This window comes from Pecten maximus, chromosome 2 (assembly GCF_902652985.1).
Source record: "Pecten maximus chromosome 2, xPecMax1.1, whole genome shotgun sequence".
NCBI classification, from domain to species: domain Eukaryota; kingdom Metazoa; phylum Mollusca; class Bivalvia; order Pectinida; family Pectinidae; genus Pecten; species Pecten maximus.
This window is the reverse complement of record NC_047016.1, coordinates 14,878,479-14,896,512: the sequence shown is the minus strand read 5'-3', so window position 1 is coordinate 14,896,512 and position 18,034 is coordinate 14,878,479. Positions and strand designations below refer to the sequence as shown.

The following is an 18,034-nucleotide window of genomic DNA, read 5'->3' as shown; positions in this document are numbered from 1 at the left end:
TTTCATCTACATGTAGTGTGTATCGCCTGTTTTATTGATATCTCTAAAATATCGCCACCACCAGACAGTACCAGTATTAGTCCTTGTTACCATGGTTTGACATGTTGTGTGACATTCCTGTCATCCTCACACTATTGTTACACTGTATTACCAAAGAGCATGATGTAAACCTACGTAGGGAAATGTCATATATTAGACCATGGTTTGAGTCCATTTGATTGTCTGGCTTGTTAAATTATTGATAAAGTTTACTTAACATCAAGAGCTTAACTGAAATTAACAAAAAAACAAAACCAGTTATCCATGATCTAAAATGCTGTGTCATCAGCTGCTCATTATTTGATGTTGTGTTTGTATGTAGACCTCTGGATAATTTATATGCTTGTAATGCAATAAACCCAGTGGTCCTGTGTCGATTTCATACCAAGTCATCTGGTGTAGACTTCATACCCTGTGGTCCTGTGTAGACTTCATACCCTGTGATCCTGTGTAGACTCCATACCCTGTGATCCTGTGTAGACTTCATACCCTGTGGTCCTGTGTAGACTTCATACCCTGTGGTCCAGTGTAGACTTCATACCCTGTGGTCCTGTGTAGACTTCATACCCTGTGATCTGGTGTAGACTTCATACCCTGTGGTCCTGTGTAGACTTCATACCCTGTGATCCTGTGTTGACTTCATACCCTGTGATCCTGTGTAGACTTCATACCCTGTGATCCTGTGTAGACTTCATACCCTGTCGCCCTGTGTAGACTCCATACCCTGTGGTCCTGTGTAGACTTCATACCCTGTGATCCTGTGTAGACTCCATATCCTGTGATCCTGTGTAGACTTCATACCCTGTGGTCCTATGTAGACTTCATACCCTGTGGTCCTGTGTAGACTCCATACCCTGTGGTCCGATGTAGACTTCATACCCTGTGGTCCGGTGTAGACTTCATACCCTGTGATCCTGTGTAGACTTCATACCCTGTGGTCCTGTATAGACTCCTTACCCTGTGGTCCGGTGTAGACTCCATACCCTGTGGTCCTGTGTAGACTTCATACCCTGTGATCCTGTGTAGACTTCATACCCTGTGAACCTGTATAGACTTCATACTCTGTGATCCTGTATAGACTTCATACCCTGTGGTCCTGTGTAGACTTCATACCCTGTGGTCCTGTGTAGATTTCATACCCTGTGATCCTTTATAGACTTCATGACCTGTGATCCGGTGTAGACTTCATACCCTGTGGTCCGGTGTAGACTTCATACCCTGTGGTCATGTGTAGACTCCATACCCTGTGATCCTGTGTAGACTTAATTCATACCCTGTGATCCTGTGTAGACTCCATACCCTGTGATCCTGTGTAGACTTCATACCCTGTGATCCTGTGTTGACTTCATACCCTGTGATCCTGTGTAGACTTCATACCCTGTGATTCTGTGTTGACTTCATACCCTGTGATCCTGTGTAGACTTCATACCCTGTGATCCTGTGTTGACTTCATACCCTGTGATCCGGTGTAGACTCCATACCCTGCGGTCTGGTGTAGACTTCATACCCTGTGGTCCTGTGTAGACTTCATACCCTGTGGTCCGGTGTAGACTTCATACCCTGTGGTCCTGTGTAGACTTCATACCCTGTGGTCCTGTGTAGACTTCATACCCTGTGGTCCTGTGTAGACTTCATACCCTGTGGTTCGGTGTAGACTTCATACCCTGTGGTCCTGTGTAGACTCCATACCCTGCGGTCTGGTGTAGACTTCATACCCTGTGGTCCTGTGTAGACTTCATACCCTGTGGTCCTGTGTAGACTTCATACCCTGTGGTCCTATGTAGACTTCATACCCTGTGGTCCTGTGTAGACTCCATACCCTGTGGTCCTGTGTAGACTTCATACCCTGTGGTCCTGTGTAGACTTCATACCCTGTGGTCCTATGTAGACTTCATACCCTGTGGTCCTGTGTAGACTCCATACCCTGCGGTCTGGTGTAGACTTCATACCCTGTGGTCCTGTGTAGACTTCATACCCTGTGGTCCGGTGTAGACTTCATACCCTGTGGTCCTGTGTAGACTTCATACCCTGTGATCCTGTGTAGACTCCATACCCTGTGATCCTGTGTAGACTTCATACCCTGTGGTCCTGTGTAGACTTCATACCCTGTGGTCCAGTGTAGACTTCATACCCTGTGGTCCTGTGTAGACTTCATACCCTGTAGTCCGGTGTAGACTTCATACCCTGTGGTCCTGTGTAGACTTCATACCCTGTGGTCCTGTGTAGACTTCATACCCTGTGGTCCGGTGTAGACTTCATACCCTGTGGTCCTGTGTAGACTCCATACCCTGCGGTCTGGTGTAGACTTCATACCCTGTGGTCCTGTGTAGACTTCATACCCTGTGGTCCTGTGTAGACTTCATACCCTGTGGTCCTATGTAGACTTCATACCCTGTGGTCCTGTGTAGACTCCATACCCTGTGGTCCTGTGTAGACTTCATACCCTGTGGTCCTGTGTAGACTTCATACCCTGTGGTCCTATGTAGACTTCATACCCTGTGGTCCTGTGTAGACTCCATACCCTGCGGTCTGGTGTAGACTTCATACCCTGTGGTCCTGTGTAGACTTCATACCCTGTGGTCCGGTGTAGACTTCATACCCTGTGGTCCTGTGTAGACTTCATACCCTGTGATCCTGTGTAGACTCCATACCCTGTGATCCTGTGTAGACTTCATACCCTGTGGTCCTGTGTAGACTTCATACCCTGTGGTCCAGTGTAGACTTCATACCCTGTGGTCCTGTGTAGACTTCATACCCTGTAGTCCGGTGTAGACTTCATACCCTGTGATCCTGTGTAGACTTCATACCCTGTGATCCTGTGTTGACTTCATACCCTGTGATCCGGTGTAGACTCCATACCCTGCGGTCTGGTGTAGACTTCATACCCTGTGGTCCTGTGTAGACTTCATACCCTGTAGTCCGGTGTAGACTTCATACCCTGTAGTCCGGTGTAGACTTCATACCCTGTGGTCCGGTGTAGACTTCATACCCTGTAGTCCGGTGTAGACTTCATACCATGTGGTCCTGTGTAGACTTCATACCCTGTGGTCCTGCGTAGAATTCATACCCTGTAGTCCGGTGTAGACTTCATACCCTGTGATCCTGTGTAGACTTCATACCCTGTGATCCTGTGTAGACTTCATACCCTGTGATCCAGTGTAGACTTCATACCCTGTGGTCCTGTGTAGACTTCATACCCTGTAGTCCGGTGTAGACTTCATACCCTGTGATCCTGTGTAGACTTCATACCCTGTAGTCCGGTGTAGACTTCATACCCTGTGGTCCGGTGTAGACTTCATACCCTGTGGTCCTGTGTAGACTTCATACCCTGTGATCCTGTGTAGACTCCATACCCTGTGATCCTGTGTAGACTTCATACCCTGTGGTCCTGTGTAGACTTCATACCCTGTGGTCCAGTGTAGACTTCATACCCTGTGGTCCTGTGTAGACTTCATACCCTGTAGTCCGGTGTAGACTTCATACCCTGTGATCCTGTGTAGACTTCATACCCTGTGATCCTTTATAGACTTCATACCCTGTGATCCTGTGTAGACTTCATACCCTGTGATCCAGTGTAGACTTCATACCCTGTGGTCCTGTGTAGACTTCATACCCTGTAGTCCGGTGTAGACTTCATACCCTGTGATCCTGTGTAGACTTCATACCCTGTAGTCCGGTGTAGACTTCATACCCTGTGGTCCTGTGTAGACTTCATACCCTGTGATCCTGTGTAGACTTCATACCCTGTGGTCCTGTGTAGACTTCATACCCTGTGATCCTGTGTAGACTTCATACCAAGTCATCCGGTGTAGACTTCATACCCTGTGGTCCGGTGTAGACTTCATACCCTGTGATCCTGTGTAGACTTCATACCCTGTCGTCCGGTGTAGACTTCATACCCTGTGATCTGTTGTAGACTTCATACCCTGTGATCCTGTGTAGACTTCATACCCTGTCGTCCTGTGTAGACTTCATACCCTGTCGTCCTGTGTAGGCTTCATACCCTGTGGTTCTGTGTAGACTTCATACCCTGTCGTCCTGTGTAGGCTTCATACCCTGTGATCCTTTATAGACTTCATGACCTGTGATCCGGTGTAGACTTCATACCCTGTGGTCCTGTGTAGACTTCATACCCTGTCGTCCTGTGTAGACTTTATACCCTGTCGTCCTGTGTAGGCTTCATACCCTGTGATCCTTTATAGACTTCATGACCTGTGATCCGGTGTAGACTTCATACCCTGTGGTCCTGTGTAGACTTCATACCCTGTGATCCTGTATAGACTTCATACCCTGTGATCCTGTTTAGACTTCATACCCTGTGATCCTGTGTAGACTTCATACCCTGTGATCCTGTGTAGACTTCATACCCTGTGAACCTGTATAGACTTCATACTCTGTGATCCTGTATAGACTTCATACCCTGTGATCCGGTGTAGACTTCATACCCTGTGGTCCGGTGTAGACTTCATACCCTGTGATGCTGTGTAGACTTCATACCCTGTGATCCTGTGTAGACTCCATACCCTGCGGTCTGGTGTAGACTTCATACCCTGTGGTTCGGTGTAGACTTCATACCCTGTGATGCTGTGTAGACTTCATATCCTGTGATCCTGTGTAGACTTCATACCCTGTGATCTGGTGTAGACTTCATACCCTGTGATCCTGTGTAGACTTCATACCCTGTGATCCTGTGTAGACTTCATACCCTGTGGTCCTGTGTAGACTTCATACCCTGTGGTCCTGTGTAGACTTCATACCCTGCGGTCATGTATAGACTTCATACCCTGTGGTCCGGTGTAGACTTCATACCCTGCGGTCTGGTGTAGACTTCATACCCTGTGGTCCTGTATAGACTTCATACCCTGTGATCCGGTGTAGACTTCATACCCTGTCGTCCTGTGTAGACTTCATACCCTGTGGTCCTGTGTAGACTTCATACCCTGCGATCTTGTGTAGACTTCATACCCTGTGGTCCGGTGTAGACTTCATACCCTGTCGTCCTGTGTAGACTTCATACCCTGTGGTCCTGTGTAGACTTCATACCCTGTCGTCCTGTGTAGACTTCATACCCTGTGATCCTGTGTAGACTCCATACCCTGTCGTCCTGTGTAGACTTCATACTCTGTGATCCTGTATAGACTTCATACCCTGTGGTCCTGTGTAGACTTCATACCCTGTGATCCTGTATAGACTTCATACCCTGTGATCCGGTGTAGACTCCATACCCTGTGGTCCGGTGTAGACTTCATACCCTGTGATCCTGTGTAGACTCCATACCCTGTGATCCTGTGTAGACTTCATACCCTGTGGTCCTGTGTAGACTTCATACCCTGTGATCCTGTGTAGACTTCATACCCTGTCGTCCTGTGTAGACTTCATACCCTGTGGTCCGGTGTAGACTTCATACCAAGTGGTCCGGTGTAGACTTCATACCCTGTGGTCCGGTGTAGACTTCATACCCTGTGATCCTGTGTAGACTTCATACCCTGTGATCCTGTGTAGACTTCATACCCTGTGATCCTGTGTAGACTTCATACCGTGTGATCCTGTATAGACTTCATACCCTGTGGTCCTGTGTAGACTTCATACTCTGTGGTCCTGTGTAGACTTCATACCCTGTGATCCTGTGTAGACTTCATACCCTGTGGTCCGGTGTAGACTCCATACCCTGTGGTCCGGTGTAGACTTCATACCCTGTGGTCCGGTGTAGACTTCATACCCTGTGGTCCTGTGTAGACTTCATACTCTGTGGTCCTGTGTAGACTTCATACCCTGTGATCCTGTGTAGACTTCATACCCTGTGGTCCGGTGTAGACTTCATACCCTGTGGTCCTGTGTAGACTTCATACCCTGTGATCCTGTATAGACTTCATACCCTGTGATCCTGTGTAGACTTCATACCCTGTGGTCCTGTGTAGACTTCATACCCTGTGGTCCTGTGTAGACTTCATACCCTGTGGTCCTATGTAGACTCCTTACCCTGTGCTCACATGTAAAATTAATACCCTGTGCTCATATGTAGAAATACGTGATAGAACAAGTGTCTCAGTAGTGAAAAGAGTCAGATTTCAAAGTTCTGATTTTTTAGAGTTTTTGCTTACTTTCTGATGAATACGAGTGATGTGATAAGCGCCATAATATAAACTTCATATTTACATAAAATGTGATTTATTAAACCTGTTTAATAAAGACTAAAGGTTTGTGATATCAAATAATTGAACTACTAAGAAACCCTATATTACATTGATACAAATTATAACCTGTATTGATGTTAAAGATGTTTGATGTTGTAATATACTGTTGTACTGTTTGTAAGGTGGGAGACAGATAACAAGTACTGTGACCAAGTAAGGAATGTTGAGATGTACAGCAGTGGTCCGAGACTACTTGACCTTATAGATATTACTGTACTGGACTATCTGACTGGGAATGCTGACCGCCATCACTACGAGACAAATGGAGCGCAGGCAGACAGTCCTGTGGTTATACTGGACAATGGCAAGAGGTGAGTGACCAATGTCATATTGACACCATCACAGATAAGGTATTTTCTTGAAAATAATTACTTCACCTTTGTCCATCATTGCTACATCATTGAACCATCATGACTTCACCAATGTCCACAACCTTTGATTAATTCACCAATGTCCACAATCATTGATTCACCATTGTCAAATCATTACTTCACCAATGTCCAGAATTATTAGTCCCCTGCCGTTTGAAAAACGGGGGGACTATAGGTTAACCCTCCGTCCGTCTGTCTGTCACGCAATAGTTGTCCGGACAACTCCTCCTAAAGTACTACTCCGATCTTAATGAAACTTGGTATACATGATCAGTATAACATGTAGTTGTGCATCCCACATTTGTTTTTTTCGAAAAACCATTTTTCAAAAAAAAATTGGAAATGAATAGGTGCACTTCTAGCTCAGGCAGGGGACTTTGTATTGCTGTTGCAATACTATCCATCCTTGTTATCATTGATTTACCATTGTCCAATCTTCCTTGACCTGTTTATGATTATTGCTTTACTGTTGTCCAATAATTGCTTCATTATTGTTCAATCATTACTTCAGCAATGTCCACAATCATTGATTGGCAAACATCCACAATCATTACTTCACCATTGTCCAATCATTGTCTCACCATTGTCCAATCATTGTGTCACCAATGTCCAATCATTACTTCACCAATGTCCAATTATTACTTCACCAATGTCCAATCATTGTGTCACCAATGTCCAATCATTGTGTCACCAATGTCCAATTATTACTTCACCAATGTCCAATCATTGTGTCACCAATGTCCAATCATTGTGTCACCAATTGTCCAATTATTGTCTCAACTTTGTCCAATTATTGTCTCACCATTGTCCAATCATTACTTCACCATGTCCAATCATTGTGTCACCAATGTCCAATTATTACTTCACCAATGTCCAATCATTGTGTCACCAATGTCCAATCATTGTGTCACCATTGTCCAATTATTGTCTCAACTTTGTCCAATTATTGTCTCACCATTGTTCAATCATCACTTCACCATTGTCCTATTATTACTTCACCAATGTCCAATTATTGCCTCACCAATGTTCAATTATTGTCTCACCATTGTTTAATCATTACTTCACCATTGTCCAATCATTACTTCACCATTGTCTAATCATTGCCTCACCATTGTTCAATCATTACTTCACCATTGTTCAATCATTACTTCACCATTGTCTAATCATTGCCTCACCATTTTCTAATAATTACTTCACCATTGTCTAATCATTGCCTCACCATTTTCCAATCATTACTTCACCATTGTCCAATTATTGTCTCACCATTGTCCAGCCATTGCTTCATCAATATCTAGTCATTGTCTTGTTATACTCCAATTATTTTGTTGTATTAACTCAATTTAAATCTTTATTCTGGTTTATACATATGTATTGGACACTACAGTAGATCTAAGTATGTATTGTATTGAAGATTTACATGTTTGTTTTGACAGCTTTGGTAATCCATACAAAGATGAGGAGTCCATACTGGCACCACTTTACCAGTGTTGCAGGTTGGTACTTTGATTTTTTAAGTCTATTACTGATGGTAAAATACTCGACTCAGTTTCTATTTCATGCATTGTTTGTTATTGTATTGTTATCTACTCAGTATACACTTGGTATAAGCTGAAGCACACATGTTCATCAAATTATATCTCTGAAGATTGTATATTAGTGTTACATTCTCTCCAACCTGCTCTAAATGATGATGTATTTGAAGTAGGTATTCATTATCATTTTACAAGTCATTTAGAATATTATTGATCATGTTTCAGGATACGTTTCAGAACATGGCAGAGATTACTAATCCTACAAGATGGGGTCTTGTCCGAGGTGCTGCGGGAAGTCTTAAACCAAGATCCTATCAGACCAGTACTGTCAGAGAGTCACTATGTGGCGCTAGACAGGCGTCTCAGGGGTATACTGGCCCAGATACAAGAGTGTATAGACCATGAAGGACTTGATACAGTTTTAGTCAAAGGTGACCATATAAGCTGATGCTGTACTGGCAAAAGATACAGTACTGACCAAAGGTCAAAGGTGATCATATCAGTTAATACAGTACTGGGTATCATTTCACAAAGCTTCGTAACTTACTAACGCTCGTAAATATTTACAAAAAAGTTACGCAAAACTTACAAAGTTCATACATCCATTTCACAAAGGTGTTCGTAATTTTTTTGAATCTTACGACAAAATCGTACATTCTCCCGGTAAAAATATATCACTCTCTAACTTGGAGGTTAAAAAAAAAGACCACACTATTAAGATGAAAACTGTCCTATTACCGAGTCCCGTATACAGACTATGAACTTCATTTTGTTCTATCAAAACAACCGTATTATTGAGAGAAGATAAAAACAATTTCGGTAAAATTCCAATATCATATTGTTAATCATGTGGTAAAACAAGCAGTAACAACGCAATTTTCACAGATTTTGTTCACTGCTCTCAGATATACGCAATGCTCTTGAAATAAACTAAACATTGACACAGTCTACGAATATGCATACAATTAGTTGCATAACAATGAGTATATTGCCCGAATCGCTCCTCGACATTCAAAACTCGATTTCCGCCTCGAAACAATTGCTCACAAGGCAAAGTCGTTCTCTTATGTTAAATTTGTAATTCAGTACGACGTCATTTTCTGTTCAAAAACGCATGTTTGCATACAATTTTAAATTTCATAAGTTACAACAGGGTGGATATGGCATAAAGTTACACAAGGTACTTACGCAATCTGACTTACGCAAAATTTGTAAGTTACGATGCTTTGTGAAACGATACCCTGGTCAATAGTCATTATATCAGCTGATAAGGTACTGTTTGGTCAAAGGTGACCATATCAGTTGATATAGTACTGGCCAAAGGTCAAAGGTGACCATATCAGCTGATGCATCACTGGCCACTGACCAGAGTTACAGTAGTGATACTGTAAGGTCAAAGGCCATGTTAATATGATACATTTGTAAATTGGCATTTTGTATTTATTGTTGTACAATCTTGGACATGTCACTTTGTTATGAAAATGAGAAAAATTTTAACCAAAATGAAGCATTTGTCTCAACAACATTTTTTTAAGTTGTCATGTCTATGTACAACCCCTTTGTGATCTGTGTAACCTAAACGATGGACACATATAGAGGATATTCAATTGTTTGCCATTTAATATAAAATATATTTCACTTGTATGGTAGATTTTTTTAATATTTTCACGAGTGCTTAGTATGAGTGAAAATATAAAAGAAAGTCTGTCATACGAGTGAAATATATCTAATATTAAGATGCTGACCATTGAAATTTCTTTTCATTGAAATTTCTTTTTATTACATTTCAAATGAGGCCTTAAAATGCTTTTATTAAAATTTTACTGTACCTGCCTACTGGAAAGTAGCTAAGCCAATCCGTCGAAATGACAACCGCTTGAGTCAGCTGATCAGGATAATTGCGCATTTTTTTAGCAATCTATACTTATTAAATCTTTCCATATCTCCCCAATATTATAGCATGCGGCAGATGGCAACAATGCCAGGGGGCAACTGGGGAGATTGATCAAGGGGAACAACTCTTACAACAGGAAAGTAGTTCTCAAAAAACCTTACATTTTCACTACAAAATCTTTAATTTTCACTGCAGTGATGAGCAGCGAAAATATAAGATTTTGCAGTAAATTTTACCAGTTTGATAATTTTTTATATTTCACAGGCAAAAATGTGATAAATTTTAAAATTTGTTTGTAAGAAACAAATATTATGTGTTGCTGATCTACACAAGAAGTGCCTTATTTGATGCATTTATTTTAATATATTCAGGAATATAATTCCTGTTATTAGGATTATTGTAAGAGCTAGTAGCAGAGTAGATCTTCACAGGAACCATATCTTATAAAACATTTATCTAGACTGTACGATGATTTTATCTAAAATACACCATTCGCAGATTAAAAAAAAAAAACAGAAAAGAAAAAAGTAAGAAAGAAAAAGTAAGTATTGAACATTTTAGCCCTTACACAATCTTTTTTATAATTGGATGCCCTCAAATGACCTTATATACATGATTTGCATGCTCCTCAAAAACATGTCACAAACTTGTCCCAATTACATGCACTTTTATTGCAAGACATGTTTATTGAATGAATGTTTGCTCAAAGCTAATTCAGTCTGGTACAAATTATTGTAACAGGTGTATATATTATGTTTTAAAATAGATCTTTTTTAATGTGGAGAATCTTAGGAAATCACTAGTTACTTTGTTTGTATGAATGACATTGACCTTCTTGCAAGGTCAAAGGTGTCAATGTGTTGCAATCTTTAAACAACTTATTAACCAAGAGGCCCAGAGTTACAATAATGGGCCAGAAGCATGCTGGGATGAAGGGCTAATCAAATTTGACCATGATGATGATGATGATGATGATGATGATGATTGTTAATGAGGATGATGATGATAATGTGAGGGATGATGTATTATAATTTTTGAGTGTTAATGATGACTTCGTTCTATTAAAATCTTTAAAAAAACTTCTCATTAAATGAGATTCCTAGGGTCATGATATTGCGCCAGTAGCATGCTAGGATGAAGGGCTACAAATTTAAGTTGATTCAAATTAATCACCTTCACCTACTTTTAAGCTTACAGAGGTCAAGATGTGCTTATTAATATCTGAGAACTGCAGAACAGGTGAGCGATACATATGCATATACAGGACCATTGGGCCTCTTGTTTTGTTCTTTAACATTTTTGCTGTTGAAAGCACTCAGCTAAATCATGATTTCCTTAATTGCATTTTCTGTATATATACCAGATAATGTTTGTACAGCAAATATTCATCATTGAGCAAATCTGTTTGTATACGGTATTTCTTAAACTCTCGTTTGTAATTTTTCGAAAGTTCAAAAAAGAGTTACATGACCTATTTCTATCACAGAAAGAAAGCCATTCTGACCTATTCTGGTCCCACATGTGTTTTTCTTTTTACAATATCAGTTTTGGACTAAACATACAACCGGTGCTATCCTGTAGTAAAATGCCACTTATCGATATACAAAACAGCTAGACAATTTCAGAAATATGTGGAAATATTAGGTATGCTTAAATCACTTGGGAATATTTCTTCACAAACAAACCTCTTCAAACATGTTAACTCTATTATTGTGTCAAGCCCGCAGGTTTGTAATTAAATGAGGCGGTGTATATAAAATCAATTGAAATGTCTGTAATAGCAAGTTATGATAAAAATAGAATCAACATGGATGCCATGTACAAAAAATCCTGAGAGATATATGAATTTGCAATCGACTCCCCTCACTGCAAAAATATATAGCATGCAAAATATAAGTGATTTACAAGAATTTATTACAAATCATAACAAGTAATTAACAAGTTTATTACCTTCAAAGAAACAGATAAATAGAAATCTGCATAAAAAGTTAATTATCACACAAACACTTGAAGTCTTTTTTTCATATTTACATGTATTAATTCTGTAACTGCACGAAGCGGCATTCCCCATCAGAGTTCACCCTGTCAGCCAACCAAATTGCATTTACAGTTTGTTGTACAACAGTTGTAATGAATAATTGATGTTGTTGAATAACAGATATAACACCAACCTATTGTGGTAGAAATTTGGTTCTGTACTAAAATTTGATTGTGCCAAAATAAGTAATTTTCACAGTATTGAGGGCCAAGTATTAGGTAGTTACTGAATAACATCCGATACAAGTATGTCTGTGATAAAAAGATTTAGGAACATGTTGGTGTTCATTGTATTAAAGATGACAAATTTGTTGGTTTTCATTTTGTTAAATATGAAAAATGTGTTGTTTTTTATTGTGTTAAAGATGGCAATTATCTTGGTTTTCATTGTATTAAAGATGAAAAATATGTTTGTATTCATTGTTTTAAAGATGAAAAATGTGTTGGCATATATTGTATTAAAGACAAAAGATATGTTGGTATTCATTGTATTAAAGATGAAAAATATGTTGGTATTCATTGTATTAAAGATGAAAAATATGTTGGTCTTCATTGTATTGAATGAAAAATATGTTGGAACTTATTGTATTTAGATATAAGAGCATGTAACCGCTAAAAATTTGTACTATGTATATTATGTAACTTTTTCAACTTGGTAGTTTATACATATATATATATAGGTGATATATGATACATGTATCGATCACAACAGCAGTTGATGTGGTAACTTTTTAGACTTTTATTACTTCGTCGACCGGTTTCGGGGCCGCGGTGGCCGAGTGGTTAAGGTGTCCCGACACTTTATCACTAGCCCTCCACGGTCCACCTCTGGGTTGCTAGTTCGAAACCCACATGGGGCAGTTGCCAGGTACTGACTGTAGGCTGGTGGTTTTCTCCAGGTAATCCGGCTTTCCTCCACCTCCAAAACCTGGCACGTCCTTAAATGACTCTGGCTGTTAATAGGCCGTTAAATGAAACAAACCAAATTAAAATGATGTACAATTTCATTCACATTGAAAAATTAGTCGTGTGGACTTAAAATGAATTGCTATACATTTAGACTAATCCCATTCGCTCCCCAAAGAAAAGATTTGAAAACATTATTAAAATTTGTCCATCCAGTACAGAGATATCGAGCCCAAAATTGCGCAATTTGCACCTGTAGATCTTCTGCTAATCAGTACTCTGCATGTCACTCACCCTGAATGAGAGCTGTGACATCACAAGTTCAATCACTCGCAGCCAGTATGATAGAGAGTGATAGCTCTACGGGGGCAAATTGAAAACGGATTTTAAGGAATTTAATTATGGTGAATACTTTACTTTAGATTTTTAGTAGATAAGCATTTTAAATATGTGTCAGTCAGTTAGTTGTATAACAATAATAATAATAATAATATACTTTATTTTCTGAGGGTGACATATTTAGCATGTGCTAATCTTCCATATGGCTCTCTATAACAACATACAAAACATAATATACATTAATCAACACATAACAAGATATCTTGAAATATATACAATATGGTTGGAAAAAGTTATAGTATATATATATGAACATGCAGGTACTCATGATAGAATAATCATAATACAGTTACATGTATCATTCGGTAGAACAAGAATTTCTTTATATATACATTGATAGGGAATTATTTAAAATCAATAGATAATAATACACATGCTTTCTTAATAATGTAGTTTCGCTTGAATTGGAAGAACTGAAATTTATGATTTTAAGCTTGAGAGAAAATGATTGCATATTTTTTGTTTGAAAGTTGTAAGAGATGTTATATTTTTAAGATGTAGTGGTAGGTTATTCCATGACAATACTCCAGAGTAGCTAAATGATTTTCGCATTGTTTCTGATTGCAATTTGGGCAAAATAAGTTTATCTGTAGTTGACCTCAAGTTATAAAAGTACGAATTTTGACAAGTTTCAATTAATGAGCGTATATAATCAGGCGTCATGTTATGCAAGGCTTTATAGACTAATATAGTTGTATGATATTTTATTCTTTGTTCAAATGGTAGAACTTTGGCTTCTTTAAAAAGGGATAGACTTTCTGTTAAAATGGGTTTATCTAGCATTATTTTAAGAGCTTTCTTTTGCAGTTTTGTTATTTGATGAATTTGTTGTTTTGTAAGACCGTTTCCCCATACTATGGCTGCATAATCTAAAATTGGTAATATGTATGAATTATAGTATATTTTTCTGGCATCTTTAGGTAAATATCTTTTCATTTTTCGGAGTAAAGCAATTGATATTGATAATTTAGATAATACTTTTTTTACTTGCTCTGTCCAACTTAATGTTTTATCTATAACAAATATGTACATGTATACATATCATCGCATTACTGTTGGACAATTATCCTGCTGTTATGAGTTTTAAATTTTGTTTTTGTTGCTGTTATTTATCATGAAAACTAGTGTCAATGTATTTTGGCTGTATATTGTAAGGAGTAATAAAATGCCATGTGTAATATTAAATTGTCTGATCAGAATGTGATTTATGAATATTTTTTTATTTTATCAGAGAGCCATGAAGTAGGAAAAGAAAGATTTTTTAAACATCTCGTAATCGGACTCCATATATATTCTATACGTGTATGTGTTATTCAGTTTCTTCATTTTTAAAATTTGCATATGAGAAACCGTTAAATACATAATAGATGAAAATGAGAACACTGATGTCAAGTTACATGGCAGGCTATAAATTCACCCATGCATTGTAACTACTGTGTTTACTAAGCATCTTGGTTATTCAAGACGTTAATGGTATACAGGTATGGTAGTTAATCATGGGTACCTGATTACATACAGGTATGGTAGTCAATCATGTGTACCTGATTACCTACAGGTATGGTAGTTAATCATGTATACCTGATTACATACAGGTATGGTAGTTAATCATGTGTACCTGATTACATAAAGGTATGGTAGTTAATCATGTGTACCAGATTACATACAGGTAAGGTAGTTAATCATGTGTACCTGATTACATACAGGTATGGTAGTTAATCATGTGTACCTGATTACATACAGGTATGGTAGTTAATCATGTGTACCTGATTACATACAGGTATGGTAGTTAATCCTGATTACATACATGTATGGTAGTTAATCATGTGTACCTGATTACATACAGGTATGGTAGTTCATCATGTGTACCTGATTACATACAGGTATGATAGTTAATCATGTGTACCTGATTACATACAGGTATGGTAGTTAGTCATGTATATCTGATTACATTCAGGTATGGTAGTTAATCATGTGTACCTGATTACATACAGGTATGGTAGCACATCATGTGTACCTGATTACATACAGGTATGGTATTTAATCATGGGTACCTGATTACATACAGGTGTGGTAGTTAATCATGTGTACCTGATTACATACAGGTGTGGTAGTTAATCATGTGTACCTGATTACATACAGGTATGGTAGTTAATCATGTGTACCTGATTACATACTGGTATGGTAGTTAATCATGTGTACCTGATTACATACAGGTGTGGTAGTTAATCATATGTACGGTAAACCTCCGATTAATTCGAACACGCGGATAGTTCGAACACACATTTTTTTCAAGAAAAACAGTAATTTTTTAGCTAGTAATAGTTCGAACTCTGGCTGTTTATAACTGACACCATTTCGGATAGTTCGAACTTGTCAAATGAAGAACGTAAAGTAAGATTTTTTTTCCCCGTAAACTCCATTGTAAGCTCGCGACGACTCGCCCGATGACCGGCCCAGAAAAAAATGCCAAGATTTAAATTTGATCAGCAAGCACGTTTAGCGCTAGGTTATTAGATTGTATGCGTGATCATTAGAATGCGTCTGTGATTTAATATATGCCACATATTAAAGCGTTAATTAATTTTGTTTTACATTCCAAAATACACCACACCACGCACGAGACAACTGGTTGCAAATTTAGGCCCCGACAATGTATAAATAACATGCGATATTTGTATTCACGCTGTATGGCGAACTAAGAAATCGTCCGTGTATTTTCACATATAACTAATGTTAACTTAGCATTATGATTATTTAATTGTGACTGGACATCTCTTAGTATTGCCAATCAAGGTGTTACCTGCATGAAAACCTGCGACCTCGCGCTAGGTAAGCAGGCCACGCGAGGTGTCGCTTGCGGTAAAGTTGAAAGGATCGGCTGCCCGATCGTGCTGAGTGACGTGAAGAGCATTCATATCCAGTCAACACAATCCACAGGTGTCCCAATTAGTGATGGATAAGTTTGCAGGTATCAACTATGTTTGGTAGATAATACGACTGGGTATATTTCAAAGCAGACATGTTGATGTTCTGACCTAATTTTACCAACATATATCGCATATTTTTACAGTAGTGCTTTCGTAAACGCAACAGGTTATGTAGACTGCTTTCGATGTATTAAAGAGACCATTTATTACAATAATATAGCGATGGTTTCTGATTCAGATAAAAAATATAACCGTGCAAAGATTATACTGTACAAATGTTTAACTTTTGTGTCACAAATGAAACGTGTACTGTACTGTTTTTGGGCCCACTGTAGCTACGCATTAACCGAGCGGCTTCGCACAATAACCATAATAATTATCGCGAAATGAAGAATGTTTTAACAATCAATTAACATTGAATTAAATAAAATACTATCATTTTACTTTTTTATAAATGTGCCATTATTCAGACCGCCGTTATTACGTATCAGATTTAAGATGGATGTGTTTGTGTCTAATGATTTTACTCTGTCGAGATTTTCGCCGATTTTGACTCGAATAGTTCGAACTCTCGCTTATTTTCTGAAGCATAATTTCGAATAATTCGAACTGGTTCGTCAATATTTATTTAATTTTGTTGGAACTAACCGGAGGTTTACCGTACCTGATTACATACAGGTATGGTATTTAATCATGGGTACCTGATTACATACAGGTGTGGTAGTTAATCATGTGTACCCCATTACATACAGGTATGGTAGTTAATCATGTGTACCTGATTACATACAGGTATGGTAGTTAATCATGTGTACCTGATTACATACAGGTATAATAGTAGTTAATAGTGTGTACCTGATTACATACAGGTATGGTAGTTAATCGTGTGTACCTGATTACATACAGGTGTGGTAGTTAATCATGTGTACCTGATTACATACAGGTATGGTAGTTAATCATGGGTACCTGATTACATACAGGTATGATAGTTAATCATGTGTACCTGATTACATACAGGTGTGGTAGTTAATCATATGTACCTGATTACATACAGGTGTGGTAGTTAATCATGTGTACCTGATTACATACAGGTATGGTAGTTAATCATGTGTACCTGATTACATACAGGTAAGATAGTTAATCGTGTGTACCTGATTACATACAGGTGTGTTAGTTATTCATGTGTACCCCATTACATACAGGTATGGTAGTTAATCATGTGTACCAGATTACATACAGGTAAGGTAGTTAATCATGTGTACCTGATTACATACAGGTATGATAGTTAATCGTGTGTACCTGATTACATACAGGTATGGTAGTTAATCATGTGTACCTGATTACATACAGGTGTGGTAGTTAATCATGTGTACCTCATTACATACAGGTATGGTAGTTAATCATGGGTACCTGATTACATACAGGTATGGTAGTTAATCATGTGTACCTGATTACATACAGGTAAGGTAGTTAATCATGTGTACCTGATTACATACAGGTATGGTAGTTAATCATGTATACCCCATTACATACAGGTATGATAGTTAATCATGTATACCTGATTACATACAGGTATGGTAGTTATTCATGTGTGCCTGATTACATACAGGTGTGGTAGTTAATCATATGTACCTGATTACATACAGGTATGATAGTGGGGTTTTTTTGGTTTTTTTTATTACATTTCAAATTTTTTATTGATTTTCTTAAACATACAAACAAATACACAATACATACA

The 18,034-nt window shown here is 38.5% G+C and overlaps 1 protein-coding gene across 1 annotated transcript in view; it reads left to right on the top strand.

Moving 5' to 3' along the window:
- Positions 1-12,875, top strand: part of LOC117319019 (glycosaminoglycan xylosylkinase-like) — a 65,465-nt gene extending 52,590 nt beyond the window's left edge. Inside the window, exons 7-9 of the mRNA XM_033873930.1 lie at positions 6,356-6,544; positions 8,038-8,097; positions 8,362-12,875. Of these exons, the coding sequence (XP_033729821.1) occupies positions 6,356-6,544; positions 8,038-8,097; positions 8,362-8,584 (472 nt within the window). The 3' untranslated portion in view covers positions 8,585-12,875. The remainder of the gene's footprint in view (positions 1-6,355; positions 6,545-8,037; positions 8,098-8,361) is intronic.
- The last annotated feature ends 5,159 nt before the right edge of the window (positions 12,876-18,034 follow it).